This window comes from Diceros bicornis, chromosome 22 (genome assembly GCF_020826845.1).
Source record: "Diceros bicornis minor isolate mBicDic1 chromosome 22, mDicBic1.mat.cur, whole genome shotgun sequence".
In the NCBI taxonomy this organism is placed as follows: domain Eukaryota; kingdom Metazoa; phylum Chordata; class Mammalia; order Perissodactyla; family Rhinocerotidae; genus Diceros; species Diceros bicornis.
The window spans coordinates 24,939,571-24,953,266 of record NC_080761.1 but is presented as its reverse complement, the minus strand read 5'-3'; the positions used below and the strand labels follow the sequence as shown (position 1 = coordinate 24,953,266).

The 13,696-nt window shown below is 40.6% G+C and overlaps 1 protein-coding gene across 3 annotated transcripts in view; it reads right to left on the bottom strand.

Annotated features, from left to right (window-relative positions):
* DOCK8 (dedicator of cytokinesis 8) overlaps positions 1-13,696 on the bottom strand; it is a 203,806-nt gene that overhangs the window by 144,972 nt on the left and 45,138 nt on the right. For 2 of the 3 annotated variants that reach the window (XM_058565710.1, XM_058565711.1), the window contains exon 3: positions 1,841-2,016. In XM_058565710.1, coding sequence (XP_058421693.1) covers positions 1,841-2,016 — 176 coding nt within the window. Of the gene's footprint in view, positions 1-1,840; positions 2,017-12,720; positions 12,853-13,696 lie in introns of those variants that run through there. The other variant, XM_058565712.1, reaches the window with a different exon arrangement.

Here is a 13,696-nt window from a genome sequence, read left to right as displayed (position 1 = left end):
ATGAAGATGAATAAGTTAATGTATGAAGTGCTTAGACGAGCATCCGGCACATAATATGACCTATATATGATAGTTCACACTTAGCTACCATTTATTATGCACTAGGCACTGATGTAATCACTTTACATATATTAATTCCGTTCATTTCAATCAGCTCCATAGAGCAGGAGCTATTATTCTTCTCATTTTGCAGAGGAATAGATGATAAAGATATTGCTCAAAGTCACCCAGCAAGTGATAGAGCAGGGATTTGAACCCAGGCAGTTCACCTGTGAGTACAGGCTTATAACCACCACACCATCACAGCTCAGCATAAAGGTCTGGGCTAGGCACAGGGGGTTTCACAGGAGCCAGCTATTGTTTACGCTGATGATGATGATGATGCCTTCCAGGGCTTTAATTATACAGAAGACTTTTTGGCAATGATTAAAATAGTAGTTTGTTTTAAAGTCATCAGACAGAAAGTGTGTTAGTTATAAACTCTGGTGACAAGGCAATATTATACTCAAATACTGATGCCAAGAAAAAAATTACCTCTTCCATGAAATTTCAAAAAATAAAACTCCTCCTACCACTAAATTTATTGTAAGTATTTTAAACAGGTTTTTCCAAGATTCTGACCTCACTTGAAGACAATTACCCCAAAATTTTACACAAGGAAATAAAATTAAATGATTCTCTACCAAAGGTAAAAATAATAGATATTACCTATATTCAAGTCACACCTGAATAAATGGACTGAGCACAGAGAAATATGTTTCCCCAGGATCACAATATTTGTGTTTTCTGGGAAGCGGGTATTTTCAAAATCTTGTTGCTGAGCATATGGTCAGCTCTCCTATGTGAATGAGAACTATCTAAACAAGAGAGCAAAAGGTCACAATAATACCATATCACTGTCATCCAACCCCCTTAAATTACGATGAAATAAAATCCAAAATAGAACTGGAATATCCCAGTGTAATGAGGGCAGGCAGCGTGTTTCATGATCTCCTTTCTGGGACTGTTTGGGGAAGACGAGAAGGTTGAAAATGTCCAAGAGGATGTGAATCTTAATTTTGTTTTGCAAATGAATGCAAATAAAAGTTCACCCTAAATCTCCGAAGAGACGTTGCTTTTTACACTATGGAAGTAACAAGAGCTTCATTTAGATATCATTCCATTGTTTGATACCAAGAGCTAATGCCTACACCTATAAACACATAGACTCACCCACTGTAGAAACTCAAGCCCTAAACAGCTATTCATATATTCACTCTACAGAGCTTTCCCCATTGTTTTTTCACTTGGCGAAACTTTCTTCAAAGGAAGACACTGTGCCTTATTCATCTTTTTATCTCAGTACCCAGCATATAGTAGATGCTCAATAAATGTAGGTTGAACTTATGTTTGTGACTTGATCCAGTCTCTTATCTGGAAACAATTAAAGTGCTTCTGAATGGAGGCATTTCAATGATTATTATGAAAAACCTTGACATCTTTACAAATGGAGAAAATGAGGCTTTGTGAGGTCACATGACTCGCCCAAGGTCACTGAGCTGACACCAAGAGCCTGGCTCCAGAGCCTGAACTCTTCACCTCTTCTTGAGCATTCCATTTTGTCTCACTGCATCCCTTTAACTGGCTTAGTCCCCACACGGCTTTTCAGAACCTCTGGTCAAACCAATTAAGAAACTATCCACGTGTAGGTCATCGTACCATATAGACGTCCTGCACATCTTAATGGAACTGAGTAACTTTGTTTATTTTTAAAACAACTCCAGCATTAGGGCATCTGCCCCCTGACCCATAACAGTCATGACATGCACAATCCCATCTACATTTTAAGAAAATGATTTACCCTTCCTCCGGCAGAGAGGGCTGCAAAGTCCGACATTCCTTTGGCGTGAACACAACGTCCAGGTCGTCTTCGGTGAAGTCTCCCAGCTCCTGGGCAAGCTCCACATCCAGGCTGTTCAAGTGTGTCATCAGAAGTCCCTCAAAGTCCACCGGCTCCACTGGCTCATAAAACTGAGGCTGGAGGGGAAGGGAAAAGAAGAGGGAGGTTCCCACACGGTTTTCAGGCACAAGCACAAAGGCGACAGTAGACATTTGCCTTGCCCCCTTTCCACTCAGTAAGTGCACTTTCCTCTTAGTTACAACCAAGCGGAGCTGTCTTTGGAGGAGCTGTCAAACACAGAAGCAGTGATACAGAAAGGAAAAGAAACGCAGCACGGAAAGTCAAGTCGGAACACGATGAGTAATTAAAATCAGACCCCAAGGCAGAATTTTTCTCTGCTTAATTGCATCTTGATGAAGAATCCTGAGGAGATCCAAAATGAGATCACAAGGCTTTGCTGAATTTTTATAATTTCTCCTGCAAAAGCTCTCTGAGGCCATGTTTACCCAAATACAGTGAAGTAGTGAATTGGAGGCAGTTTTCTAGAAATTCGGGCAAACTTGACACTCTTTGTGTCTGAGGATTTAGGGACGGGGTTTCCTCTGGCCTGAGTTATCCTATAGGTTGATCCTTGAAAGCACTTCAATTCATAATCACAACTCACAGTGAACCAGACTTGGTGGCTGAAATAGTCCACAGCAGTGATTTCCAGACGCTGCTGGGCTGACTGCTGCTGGTCTGGAAGACATTTTCACTGGACTGCAGTTAAACGAGAAAACTAAGGGCAATTAGCTGAGGTTTCATATGGCTAAATGCACCCGCTTTCAGAGGATTGTTTTTTGCTCTTCAGTCATATCCTTCTACAGTGGGAGAGGGAGGGGATAAAAGAAACGATAGAAATAGATAGTAATTCAAAAAAATAACTTTCTGTAGTCAATGAAATAAAATTGGCAATTCAACAAATACTGTTTTCTTGCCTGTGAAATCTAAAGACTTAGAAACCACTGCCTAAGGGAGTATAAGAATCACTTAGATCAAGTGGCCTTGTGTAGTAATAATAATAATAAATAATAATAATAATAACAACAGCAGCTTGATGGCGTTCATTTATGGCAGCCTCTTTGGAGTCATCAGCCCAAGGAGGTAGTGCCCTCTACCTCTGCCTCCCAATGGGCCAACAGAACAAACACCCTGGATTCTTGACTTGTACTGCCTCGGTATGAAACAAGGACAGATCCACGGGAAGTGCTAACAAATCCAGTTTTTCATCACCCTGAAATCGGACACCAGACTAGACGTAAGGGCTCCAAGTTGGAGAAGAGGAACCAAGTGCTGTTGAAGAGGCAAAAGGACACAGCATTAGAGAATGGAGATGCGGCTTGCCCCGTCTCCTCCCCTGCCCTGCTGTCCCTGGTGGTGGCGGAGACATGAGTGACATGTTGGGGAGTGATGACAAAGCTGAAAATTGAGCAAACATATGCCCTCCTTCTGGTCTGAGATTCTCGAAAGTGGCAGACTTAAATAATGCCCTGTGCTGTGAAGGCCAAAAGGGGCAGAAGAGAAGGCAATAGGACATACTTCAGTAGAAGAGAGCAAAGACACTCCCCTAGTTCCCCTCAGCTCCCACGTGGTGTGACAGAGCCAAGAAGTTTCCCTTGGTTCTGACTGGGGACCTGGAGGTCAGCTAAGGAGAGGACCATAGTCCTTACAGGGGCCCTCTCAAAATGAAGCAACAGGACCAGCAGGGACTCAAGGAGCCAAGATCAGCCTATGCAGGAGCCAGGTGGGGACAGAGTTTGCAAAGGACACTGTGGACCTCTGCCAGAGGGAACAACAGGCATCATCTATGCATAGAATGAGTAAGTCTACCACCAACACCTACATAAGACCAACTGCAAAGGAGAAAGTGGGCTCTCTCCCTCTTTACCACCACTCAGCACTGAGTTCAGAGTCAGGGACTGAAATGACTTCAGTTTGAAATGAAGAAAACTGTGTTTTTTGCATGCCCAATCTTATTACTGTAAAGTTTATACCCATTGGACTAATAATTATTGAGCACTTACTATGTGGCAAGAAATTAGGCTAGGTCATTACACACATTATTCCACTTAATCCTCACTAGAACTCTACAAGGTATGCACTCTAATTATCCCCATTTTACAGAGGAGGACACTGAAGGCTAGAGATTTCATAATTTGCCCATGGTCACACAGCTGGGAAGTAGCCCACCTGAAATTCAAACCCAGGCAGGCTCATGTTCTCAACCACTGTAATTTTCTTTTCTCTTGTGGGCTTTTCAGGGAATCTGTATTTCCAGAAATAATTAAAACACAAGGCAATGGTAAGTGTGTTTGGAAGCGATTCAAAAAACACATTTACCACTACCCACAAGTTCCACTCTGAGCTTCTCATGTGATTGGCTGCTCAAGGTAATAATAGTAAAGTAATTAATTAATTAATTGAAGTAATAATAAATGTAAATTTATTATGAATAATATTCAAGCAGAGGCACTAGAAATATATACTTAAAAATTATACTGAAGCACAATTTGAAGCAATGCGACATTAGCACTAACTAGTAAGTAGAAACTTCCACAGAGAAGTGGTATTTGTGTGAAATCATCAGAGAGAAAAAAATTCAGGTCCAGCCAAAGTATTATACTTGTTATGTCCCTGAAATTCAAAGCCACAAATGATGAAAAACCTGGCTGATAGCAGTGCCTGTTACCTATAGGACAAGCTGTCCAAGAACCAGGGAGAAAAGGATGGCCGACTCCCTCATCCAGCAATTATTTGCTGAGCATCTGCTGAATGCAAGTCACTGAGTTGGGTCCTAGGATACAGAAGAGTACAGGTAGCTACTCTCATGCATCTTTCCATGGATCTCTAGTCAACCATGAGCTGGTGACTTCTGCCACATTCTCACATATAAACAACGCTATCTTTGGAGGGGGAGCTATGATAAAGAACACAGTATCACCATTGTACACTAATTGTGTAGCACTGTGCCTAGTGCAATATAAACAATTGGTCATAAAGTCATAAACTCTTGGGGTCTGAATCTATTTCAGGACTGAATAGACTGTGAACACAAACTGTAATGATAGAATTAGTGAGTATGGTTCTAGCACTACACACAAGCTGGCATTTAATAGTCTCCCCTACCCTTTTTATACCGAAACCAACAAGGGAGGAAACTGTTCATTCCAAACTTGACGTAAACTAGTCTTGCTGTTGGCAAGTGGGTGGAGACTCCAACTACTGTTTACTAGGCCTCCAAGCAAGTTGTTCCTCTTGCAAATTCAAATAATAACCAGGAACCAAAAAATATTTGTGTTCTCTAAACTATCTGAAGTCTTAATCTCAAGAGCAGGTTTTATTAGGAGGCAACCAACACATACACACAAACACATACACTGTGCCTACTGAGTGATAAGCAAAGGGAAAAAACAAACACTGAAGAGAGTTATAGTGGCATTGTATTTCGTGACGGGATGAAGTTTGGGAATAGGGTGGGCATATTCTAAGGTCAGTCCCTAAGGCAGGACTTGGGCCCTTGGGCACTTAAAGGCCAAACATAAAAATTAACGATTTTGTTTTCTCTGCAGTTGAGCTATATGTGGTCTCCTAGTCGGTGGAGACCCAAGACTAGTTTACATTGTATGATCCAAAGTAATTTTGAGAAGGTCACCTCATTTGCCCATCCAGGGATGAATGGATAAAGAAGATGTGGCATATATATACAATGGAATACTAAGCCATAAAAAAGGATGAAATCTGGCCATTTGTGACAACATGGATGGACCTTGAGGGTATTATGCTAAGCAAAATAAGTCAGAGGGAGAAAGTCAAATACTGTATGATCTCACTCATATATAGAAGATAAAAACAACAAGAAACAAACACATAGAGACAGAGATTGGATTGGCGGTTACCAGAGGGGAAGGGGGGAGGGAGGGGGGTGAAAGGGGTGACAGGGCACATGTGTGTGGTGATGGACGGTAATTAGTCTTCGGGTGGTGAACGTGATGTAATCTACACAGAAATCGAAATATAATGATGTACATTTGAAATTTATATAATGTTATAAACCACTGTTACCACAATAAAAAATAAATTAATTAATTAAAGGAAGGTCACCTTATACCATGTATTATCACACTGTGTCTACCATTTGTTAAAATAATGTAAGAAGAAAACCCCTAATAATCAAAATCAAAATAAAAAACTCCTTAATGAAACAACAACTTAAGACTTCAAATTATCCTAAGCCAGACTTTATCTATTGTGATGGCTTTGTGGTGTGTCAGCTTGGCTAGGCTGAATGACATGCCCCAAATTCCCTTCCTAGTATGTTACTAGACAGGGTGGGCTACAAGAGTTTTCTCTTGCCAGAGTGGGAGGATGGAAGGGAGGCTACAGCTATTTTGGAGCATACACACACCTTCTACTGTTACAATCAAACACTAATTTAGATGCTGCTGTGATGGGATATTACCAATGTAATTAAAGTCTCTGATCAGTTGACTTTAAGTTAATCAAAGGGGAGATTGTCCTGGGAGGCCTGACTTAATCAGTCGGATGCCTTATCAAAGAAGTGGAGGCCCTCTCAAAGTTCAGAGACTCCAAGCTCCAGCTCATGCCTGCGGAGTTCCAGCTTGCTTGTGATCCTGCCTTCCTGACTGCCCTGCGGACTTCAGGCTTGCTTAGCCAGCCACTACCAGGGGGTCAGCCAATTCCCTGTAATCAATTCCTCAATATACATGCATATGCATCCCTTACTGGTTCTGCCGCTCTGGGTCAACCCACACTAATACACTTAGTTTCATTCATTCAACAAGTACTGGGGTCCTACATCGGTCCGGCACTAGGCTGAGGAGACACAGCCACTGCCCTCCACCAATTTTCAACCCTTCTCTAGTGAAGACTTGTGCAGTCTTTCTTTCTAGCTACTGTCTTCAGAGGCCTGGGCAATAGAAGATGAGAAATACAAAAAAAGATTATAAACACTCTAAAAGCTTAAATTATTCACAGCCAAATATTCATTTTTTAATTAAGGGAGTTTGAGCTTTTCCTTGTCCCCTGATGCACATCAAAGGCTAGTTTTCCTGACATGGGGTAGGATTCAACTTGTTCTGATATTGAAATTTCCTACAGCACTAGAACCATATCTGTTTAAAATTAATCTTTGTAGCTCCTAGCACAGTGTAGTGTGTAGACTGGACACTGGTGGCAGATTAAAACAACAAATCTGGACAATATTTCACAAATAAGGATATTGAAAAACAGAGAGGTTAAATGACCCAAATCACACAGGTAATCGCAAGGGACCTGGGTCCTTTGTTACAGCACTGGGGAGACGTCACGCTGCTCTGGGCGGGGCTGGGGGAAGAGGCATGATGTCTCCAGGTGCACTGGTCTTGTACCCTCGTACATGTTTACCCCTATGGGGGGCGGTTCTCAAATTTACTTGGCTGTTCACAAGAGACGAGTCTTGTCAAAATCACCCAAGAGGGGCCGGCCCCGCGGCTTAGCGGTTAAGTGCGTGCGCTTCGCTGCTGGCGGCCCGGGTTCGGATCCCGGGTGCACACCGATGCACCGCTTCTCCGGCCATGCCAAGGCCGCGTCCCACATACAGCAACAAGAAGGATGTGCAACTACGACATACAACTATCTACCGGGGCTTTGGGGAAAAAAAAAGGAGGAGGATTGGTAATAGATGTTAGCTCAGAGCCAGTCTTCCTCAGCAAAAAAAAGAGGAGGATTAGCATGGATGTTAGCTAAGAGCTGATCTTCCTCACAAAAAAAAAAAAAATCACCCAAGATCTTCATGTTGCCAAATTCAATGGCTGTTGCTCAGTCTTCGTTTATCTATAGCACTGGACATAGTTGAAGCACTATATCCTTGTGCTTGGGCCTTGAAGCACTTTCTTCACACGGAGAGCGACCAACTGTCCCTAGTGTGTCTCAGTCTCTGAAAATCCATGTGCCAGGAAACCCCTGAATCCTGGGCAAATTGGGACAGTTGGTCACTCTACCTTCGGAACATCACTTTTTCTAGGTTCTCCTCCTACTATGCAGGGCCTCAGGGTTTAGTCCTAAAAGATCTTCTCTTCTCAATCTGAATTTACTCCCAGATGATCTCATCCACGCCCATGGCTTTAAATACTTTCTTTTTTAAATTACAAATTTATATCTGCAGCCTCAACCTTGGCCCTGAAATCCAGGTTGATTTTTCTAATTACATCTCTTCATCACCACTTGGAGATCACATAGGCCTCTCAAACATAACAAATTCAAAACTAACTCTTAATTTTCCTGCCAATCTGCTCTTCCCACATCTTCCAAGTCTCCACCTCTCAGCAAGTAGCAATTCCATTCCACCCGCTGCCCAGGGTAAAAACTTTGGAGTCAACGTTGCTTTCTCTCTTTCACTTACACCCTACATGTTATGCATCAGAAAATCCTATTCACTTTACTTCTGAAATATATCCAGAATCCAACCACTTCTCACCTTTTCTACTGCCACCACCCTATACCAAAGCGCCAACTTACTTTCCTGAGTTATTGTGAAACTTTCTAACTGTCCTTCCCACTCCAGTATATTCTTCACATAGGAGCCAGAGTGAGCCTTATGAAAAGAACACTATAAGCAATCTTTGTAAAAAGTCTGATCAGGCTGGGCCTGTGCTTCCAGTGACTTCCCATCTCAATCAAAGTAAAAGCCAAAGTTCTTCCATGGACTCTGAGGACTATGACCCAGCCCTGCTTTCTCTACGATCTCATCTCCTGCTGCCCACTCTGCTCAACTCACACTCTGCTTCCTCGCTGTTTCTGGAGCGTGCCACACATTCCTGCCTTGGGGACTTTGCATTGGCTGTTCCTTCCGACTGTAATACTCTTCCCTCAGATACCTGTCAAGTTCATTCAGAATTCTTCCCAAGTGTCTCCTTTCCAGAGAGAGGTCTTCATAGACCATCCAAATAGCCTCTCTTCTGTGTTACTCTCTATTCCCTTTCCCTGTTTCATTCTTCAAAGCCCTTACTACCCCTTGATATATTCTACATTCACCTATTTGTCTGTCTCCCATTCTAGAATATAAGTTCCATGAGGCTAGAGCCTTTGTTATACTCACTACTGTACCCCCAGCTCCTAGAGCAGTTCCTGGTACAGAATGAGACCCAATACATATTTCTTGAATGAATGAATGGTTAAGACAATCCTCTCATCTCTCTACTGTATTTAAGTAAACAGAGCTGAAGACAGTAAGATTCTTTTGGCTTCAGTGGTTTCAAAGTACTTCATGGCTTAGATTAAACAATACTTCCCTGCTTCTGCCAATGGCAATCTTCCACTGATGCCACTAAGTGGAAGATGCTGACATGCCATCATGGGCATCAATCTCTTTTTACCAAGATGGGTTTGATTCCCCTGCTTTACAACGACAGTAATGAAACTTCTGCTCTGCATGCAGGGTGCCACTCTTTCATTTTATCTTCCATTGTGAATTTGCATGATAACTATGTTAAGATCTTCATTTTCCATCATGTCCCCTCCAGTGAAATCAGTGAAACCTAAGAATAGCGCAACTCTTTGAAAGATGAAGCACAAAAGAACAATAGCATCAGAAAAAGAAAAGAAGACCATATTTATCAAGTGACCTGCTGTTTAGATCATCCTTAGCGGTAAAAGAAAACGGTTGCTTTATTGCACAGAAGCTTAAACACAACAAAAATGAATGCTTTCTAAGGTACAAGACTTCTTCTTTTTTTTTTTACATAAATGTTATATACAAACATGTCATGTAACCATGGTGTTTGGTACATAACATCCAGGATGTGGCTTTTTACATCCTTCTCTTCAGCCAGAGCCGTTATGGTCCAGCTGATTCATTCCATTTCACTTCAAATCTCTCCATTCTCATTTTTAAAAATAGGATTTTTCCCTCTATAAAAAATGTAGGTTAAGGTTATTAACCACATACATAGTGTCTCAAATCCTCCTTTCTACCCTAGTGTATAGATCCCAAACCCTTCTTCTTTTGTGTGTTCCACTCCCCTTTCTGCTTTGAATAGTCAGAAAACAGTTTTAGTATTTTACAGTTTCATTTTAATGAAGATATCAAATGTAGAAAAATAGTTTTAGTATTTCACAGTTTCATTTTAATGAGACATCAAATATAGAGTTGTTTGCCTATGTAGGTGGTTGGTATCAGAGGCGGGCACTGTCTGGCATTGCAACAATGCATTGTTGGCATTGTCTGGCCAATCTGTTTGCATGGCTGTGGCCATGGAAAATGCCAAAGCCAACGGGCGGTTCTACATGTAAGGCCACCTTCTCTGGCACTGGTCACAAAGGACTCTGACAGGTTTGTCAAATAGGTCCAGGACATTCTGTCATCATGTCTAAAAAACCAACTGCAAATGGTGAATCCTCTTCATATTCAAAAATGCAAAATTTGAAAATATTTTACCTGCTTTGAAAATGCATGTACATGCAATCATCACAGTTAACATTTACAATTAGAGTTAAAATACAAACACTCAATAAAACCAAAAAAAAAAAAAACAACCACACCCTTCCTCTCATTTGATTTATCAGATTTATGACAGAAAGCCATTATATTTATATAAGGATACATCCATAGAGTTGGCAAGTGATCCTTGCTTACCACACTTTCCGAAATTCAGAGCAACTAGGACAACAAAAGAAACGTGACCCTTCTTTATGTTCTTCCTCCTATTTGGAACACTTCTACCTTTGTAGGTTCTTTAAAGCATCCTCAACCTGGAACACATGATAAAGTCCCAGGGAACTTTAACATACTAATGCCTGGGCTCCATCTCTAGGATTTTGATTTAATTGTTCTATGGTGGGCCTGGCAACAGGTATGTTTCTAAAGGTCCCGGGCGATTCTGATGGGCAGTTAGGGCTGAGAACCTTCCTCTAAGTCCTCTCAGCCTTCTCCATCAAGCCTTTACCTACTATTATATCATGGATCTTTCTCTCTTCTGAATACCTACCACACTCAACACCTTCCATCTTTTTTTAATCTCCCAGTGTCTCCATAGTGCCAAATACGTAGACAGCAGTATTAGCCTCTATTTACACAGCATCTATTATATCATTCTATATTAACTCTAATAGGGGTAGTACTATTATGCCAATATCACAAATGAAGAAACTAAAGTCTTCATAAAGGTTAACTTGCCCCAAATTATATATCTAATAAGTGACAGTTAACTTCACTCCAGATCCATCTGAGTTCAAGTTCTCACCTCTTGCAAAACAACAACAAACTTATAACTGATTGGGTTTTAAATAACTTGGCGCCAATTAAATACTTTTAAAAATTAAACAACCATTTGTATAAGCATGTGGAGTTGTAGAAATGGTGGTCATATAAACAAAGGTAAGAGAAACAAAAGTCAAAATGCTCTTAATCTTATTTTTCAATCATCCAAAATAATACAATGAACAGTCTATGGCTTCTCATTTAAGAAAAGTTTTTTAAAGCTGCTTCAGTTTGAGTCTTTAGATGATAAACTACTCCTCTGCCTTGCCTGAAATGAATCTTGCTGATTCTATGAAATGAAATAATTCCTTTTTAAGGTAGAGGGGGATCACCACGTTTAAGTCAATGATTTCTGTTGGAGGAACCTTCAATTGGGAAGATGACTCAAGGGAAAGAACAGCCACTTCCCTCTGACATTACAACACGACAAGCATGTAAACATTAGGGTGATTTCCTAAGCAGGCCATCCATAAAAAAAAAAAAAAAGGGAAACGAATTCAGGCCTCTTGGCTCCCTCATGCCTCCTGCTCTTCGGTCAGGTAATGAGAAGGAACAGGGACAGCAGACTGTGCTGAAGCTGGAATAGCGATCTGGGAAAAGATATTCAGAAAACTAAACTAAACTAAACTAAACTAACCAGGAGTAATATATTTTAAAGGATATTCATTTGCAGATAGAACCAGGAATAAATTATCACAGGTAGGAACACATGATTCTTGCATAGTTAAATATTTTTGCTACTTTGATATCTTCTATTAGAAAATGGGTAGTCACGCCACATGGTAACTTGACTACCTAGTTAATGAAGTAATTCACCAAAATTCACTTTCGTCAAAACCTACTGATGAGGCAGCATAACTACCAAAAGAACGCCTGCAAATAGTAAGCAATTTTTTTCTTTGGAACTTTAAAAAAATAAAAGATTTCTCCTGAAGAAATTGACGGCTGCAGCATTAACGTCAGAGGTGGCATGTGGAGAAGGGGTTAAGCCTGCTAGCTAAACTTCCTGAAAGCCTCTGAACAGTGATGTCCACACTATTTCTCAAGACAGCTACCGCAGAAAGCCACAATCTTCATTTACAGAGAAGCAAAGCACCAAACCACACCTCCCCACCTTGTTTAAGACATAAAAGTGTATTCAATAATTTTTTAACTGCATTTTGCATATTTTGGAATACAATTTGAGTCAGAAATGTAAAAATAATTTTTTTGGTTTTCAATGAAATATATATTAGCACCAAATTAAACCAAAAAGCATACCTAATCTCTGTTGGTTTAAAGCTCATCTAATATATCTGAAAGCATGGACATTATGCACTTGATGTGCTTTTATTATAATCTGTAATTTTGAAACAGATAAAGTATAAATAAAAAGGGCAGTCTAGCAAGCCACCGGAGTCATAAATAGATTTTTTTGAAGAATGTCATTGCAAGTTACCTCTTGCAGTAAAAGGTGCTATACGTTTTTTAGTACTACTGTTTCATCAATGACACAACCCACAAATTATCCTACTGAAATAACCACAAATCACTCCAATAAACATACCTTTAAAAGATACACAGTTACACGGCGTGTAAATTGTTACAGGAGTCAAAATGGCGGCTACAGGAAACCGAGTGGAAGGTTACAAAATTTCTAAGAGCAGAAGTAGTGCTGAAGTAGTAAGAGAGAAACAAAACATACCCTAACTCCTCCAGATAACCACTAGAACTAGCAAGAGAGTGCAGCTCTGCTGAGGGTGAGGAAGTGAGTACAGTGGAGGCTGTAGCTCTCTCACAAAGGAAGTGAATATCCGCTTCGGGTTTTACAAACCATTTCATTTAAGTCAGATTTATCCCACTTGGCACATGCTGGCATTTAGTCCTCAAATAATATAACACATATATGCACGCTGGACAATTGGTGTTAATATAAAAATGTAGACAATCTTCAACTTAAAAGGGGGAGTGTGTTTTAAAAATGAAGCTTTGTACTGTCTGATTCCAGTTATCTGAAGTTCCAGATGAGGCAAAATTATGATGGCAAAAGCAGATCAGTGATTGCCCAGGACTAGGGGCTGGAGGTTGAGTGAGGAGATGGACTGCAAAGGGGCACGGTGGGACTTTTTAAAGTAAGAATGACTGTTCTATATCTTGATTGAGTAGTGGTTAAATAACTATGAATTGGCCAAATTCATCAAACCGTACACCTAAAATGAGTGAATTTGATTGTATGTAAATTACATTTCCAAGAAAATGATTTAAAAAAATTAAGGTTTATAACTTGGCTTTTCAGATTTTGGAATACATTTTTCCATATGAAAGCATCTTACAAATGGTAGTAAAGTTCCAGGCTAATCCTCCCCCTCCCCAAAATATGAATCATAATTTGGGTGAAATCAAGCAGCCTGGAAGTCCACTAAGTCCAGAGAGTGCACAACCACCACCCCTGGAGGCCCACTTTGTACTCAAAGCCCTAGTTGAGGGAGGGAGAGAGGGAAATTGTCTGAGGTCAAAAAGTGGTCACAGAGCTAAGAACTGGT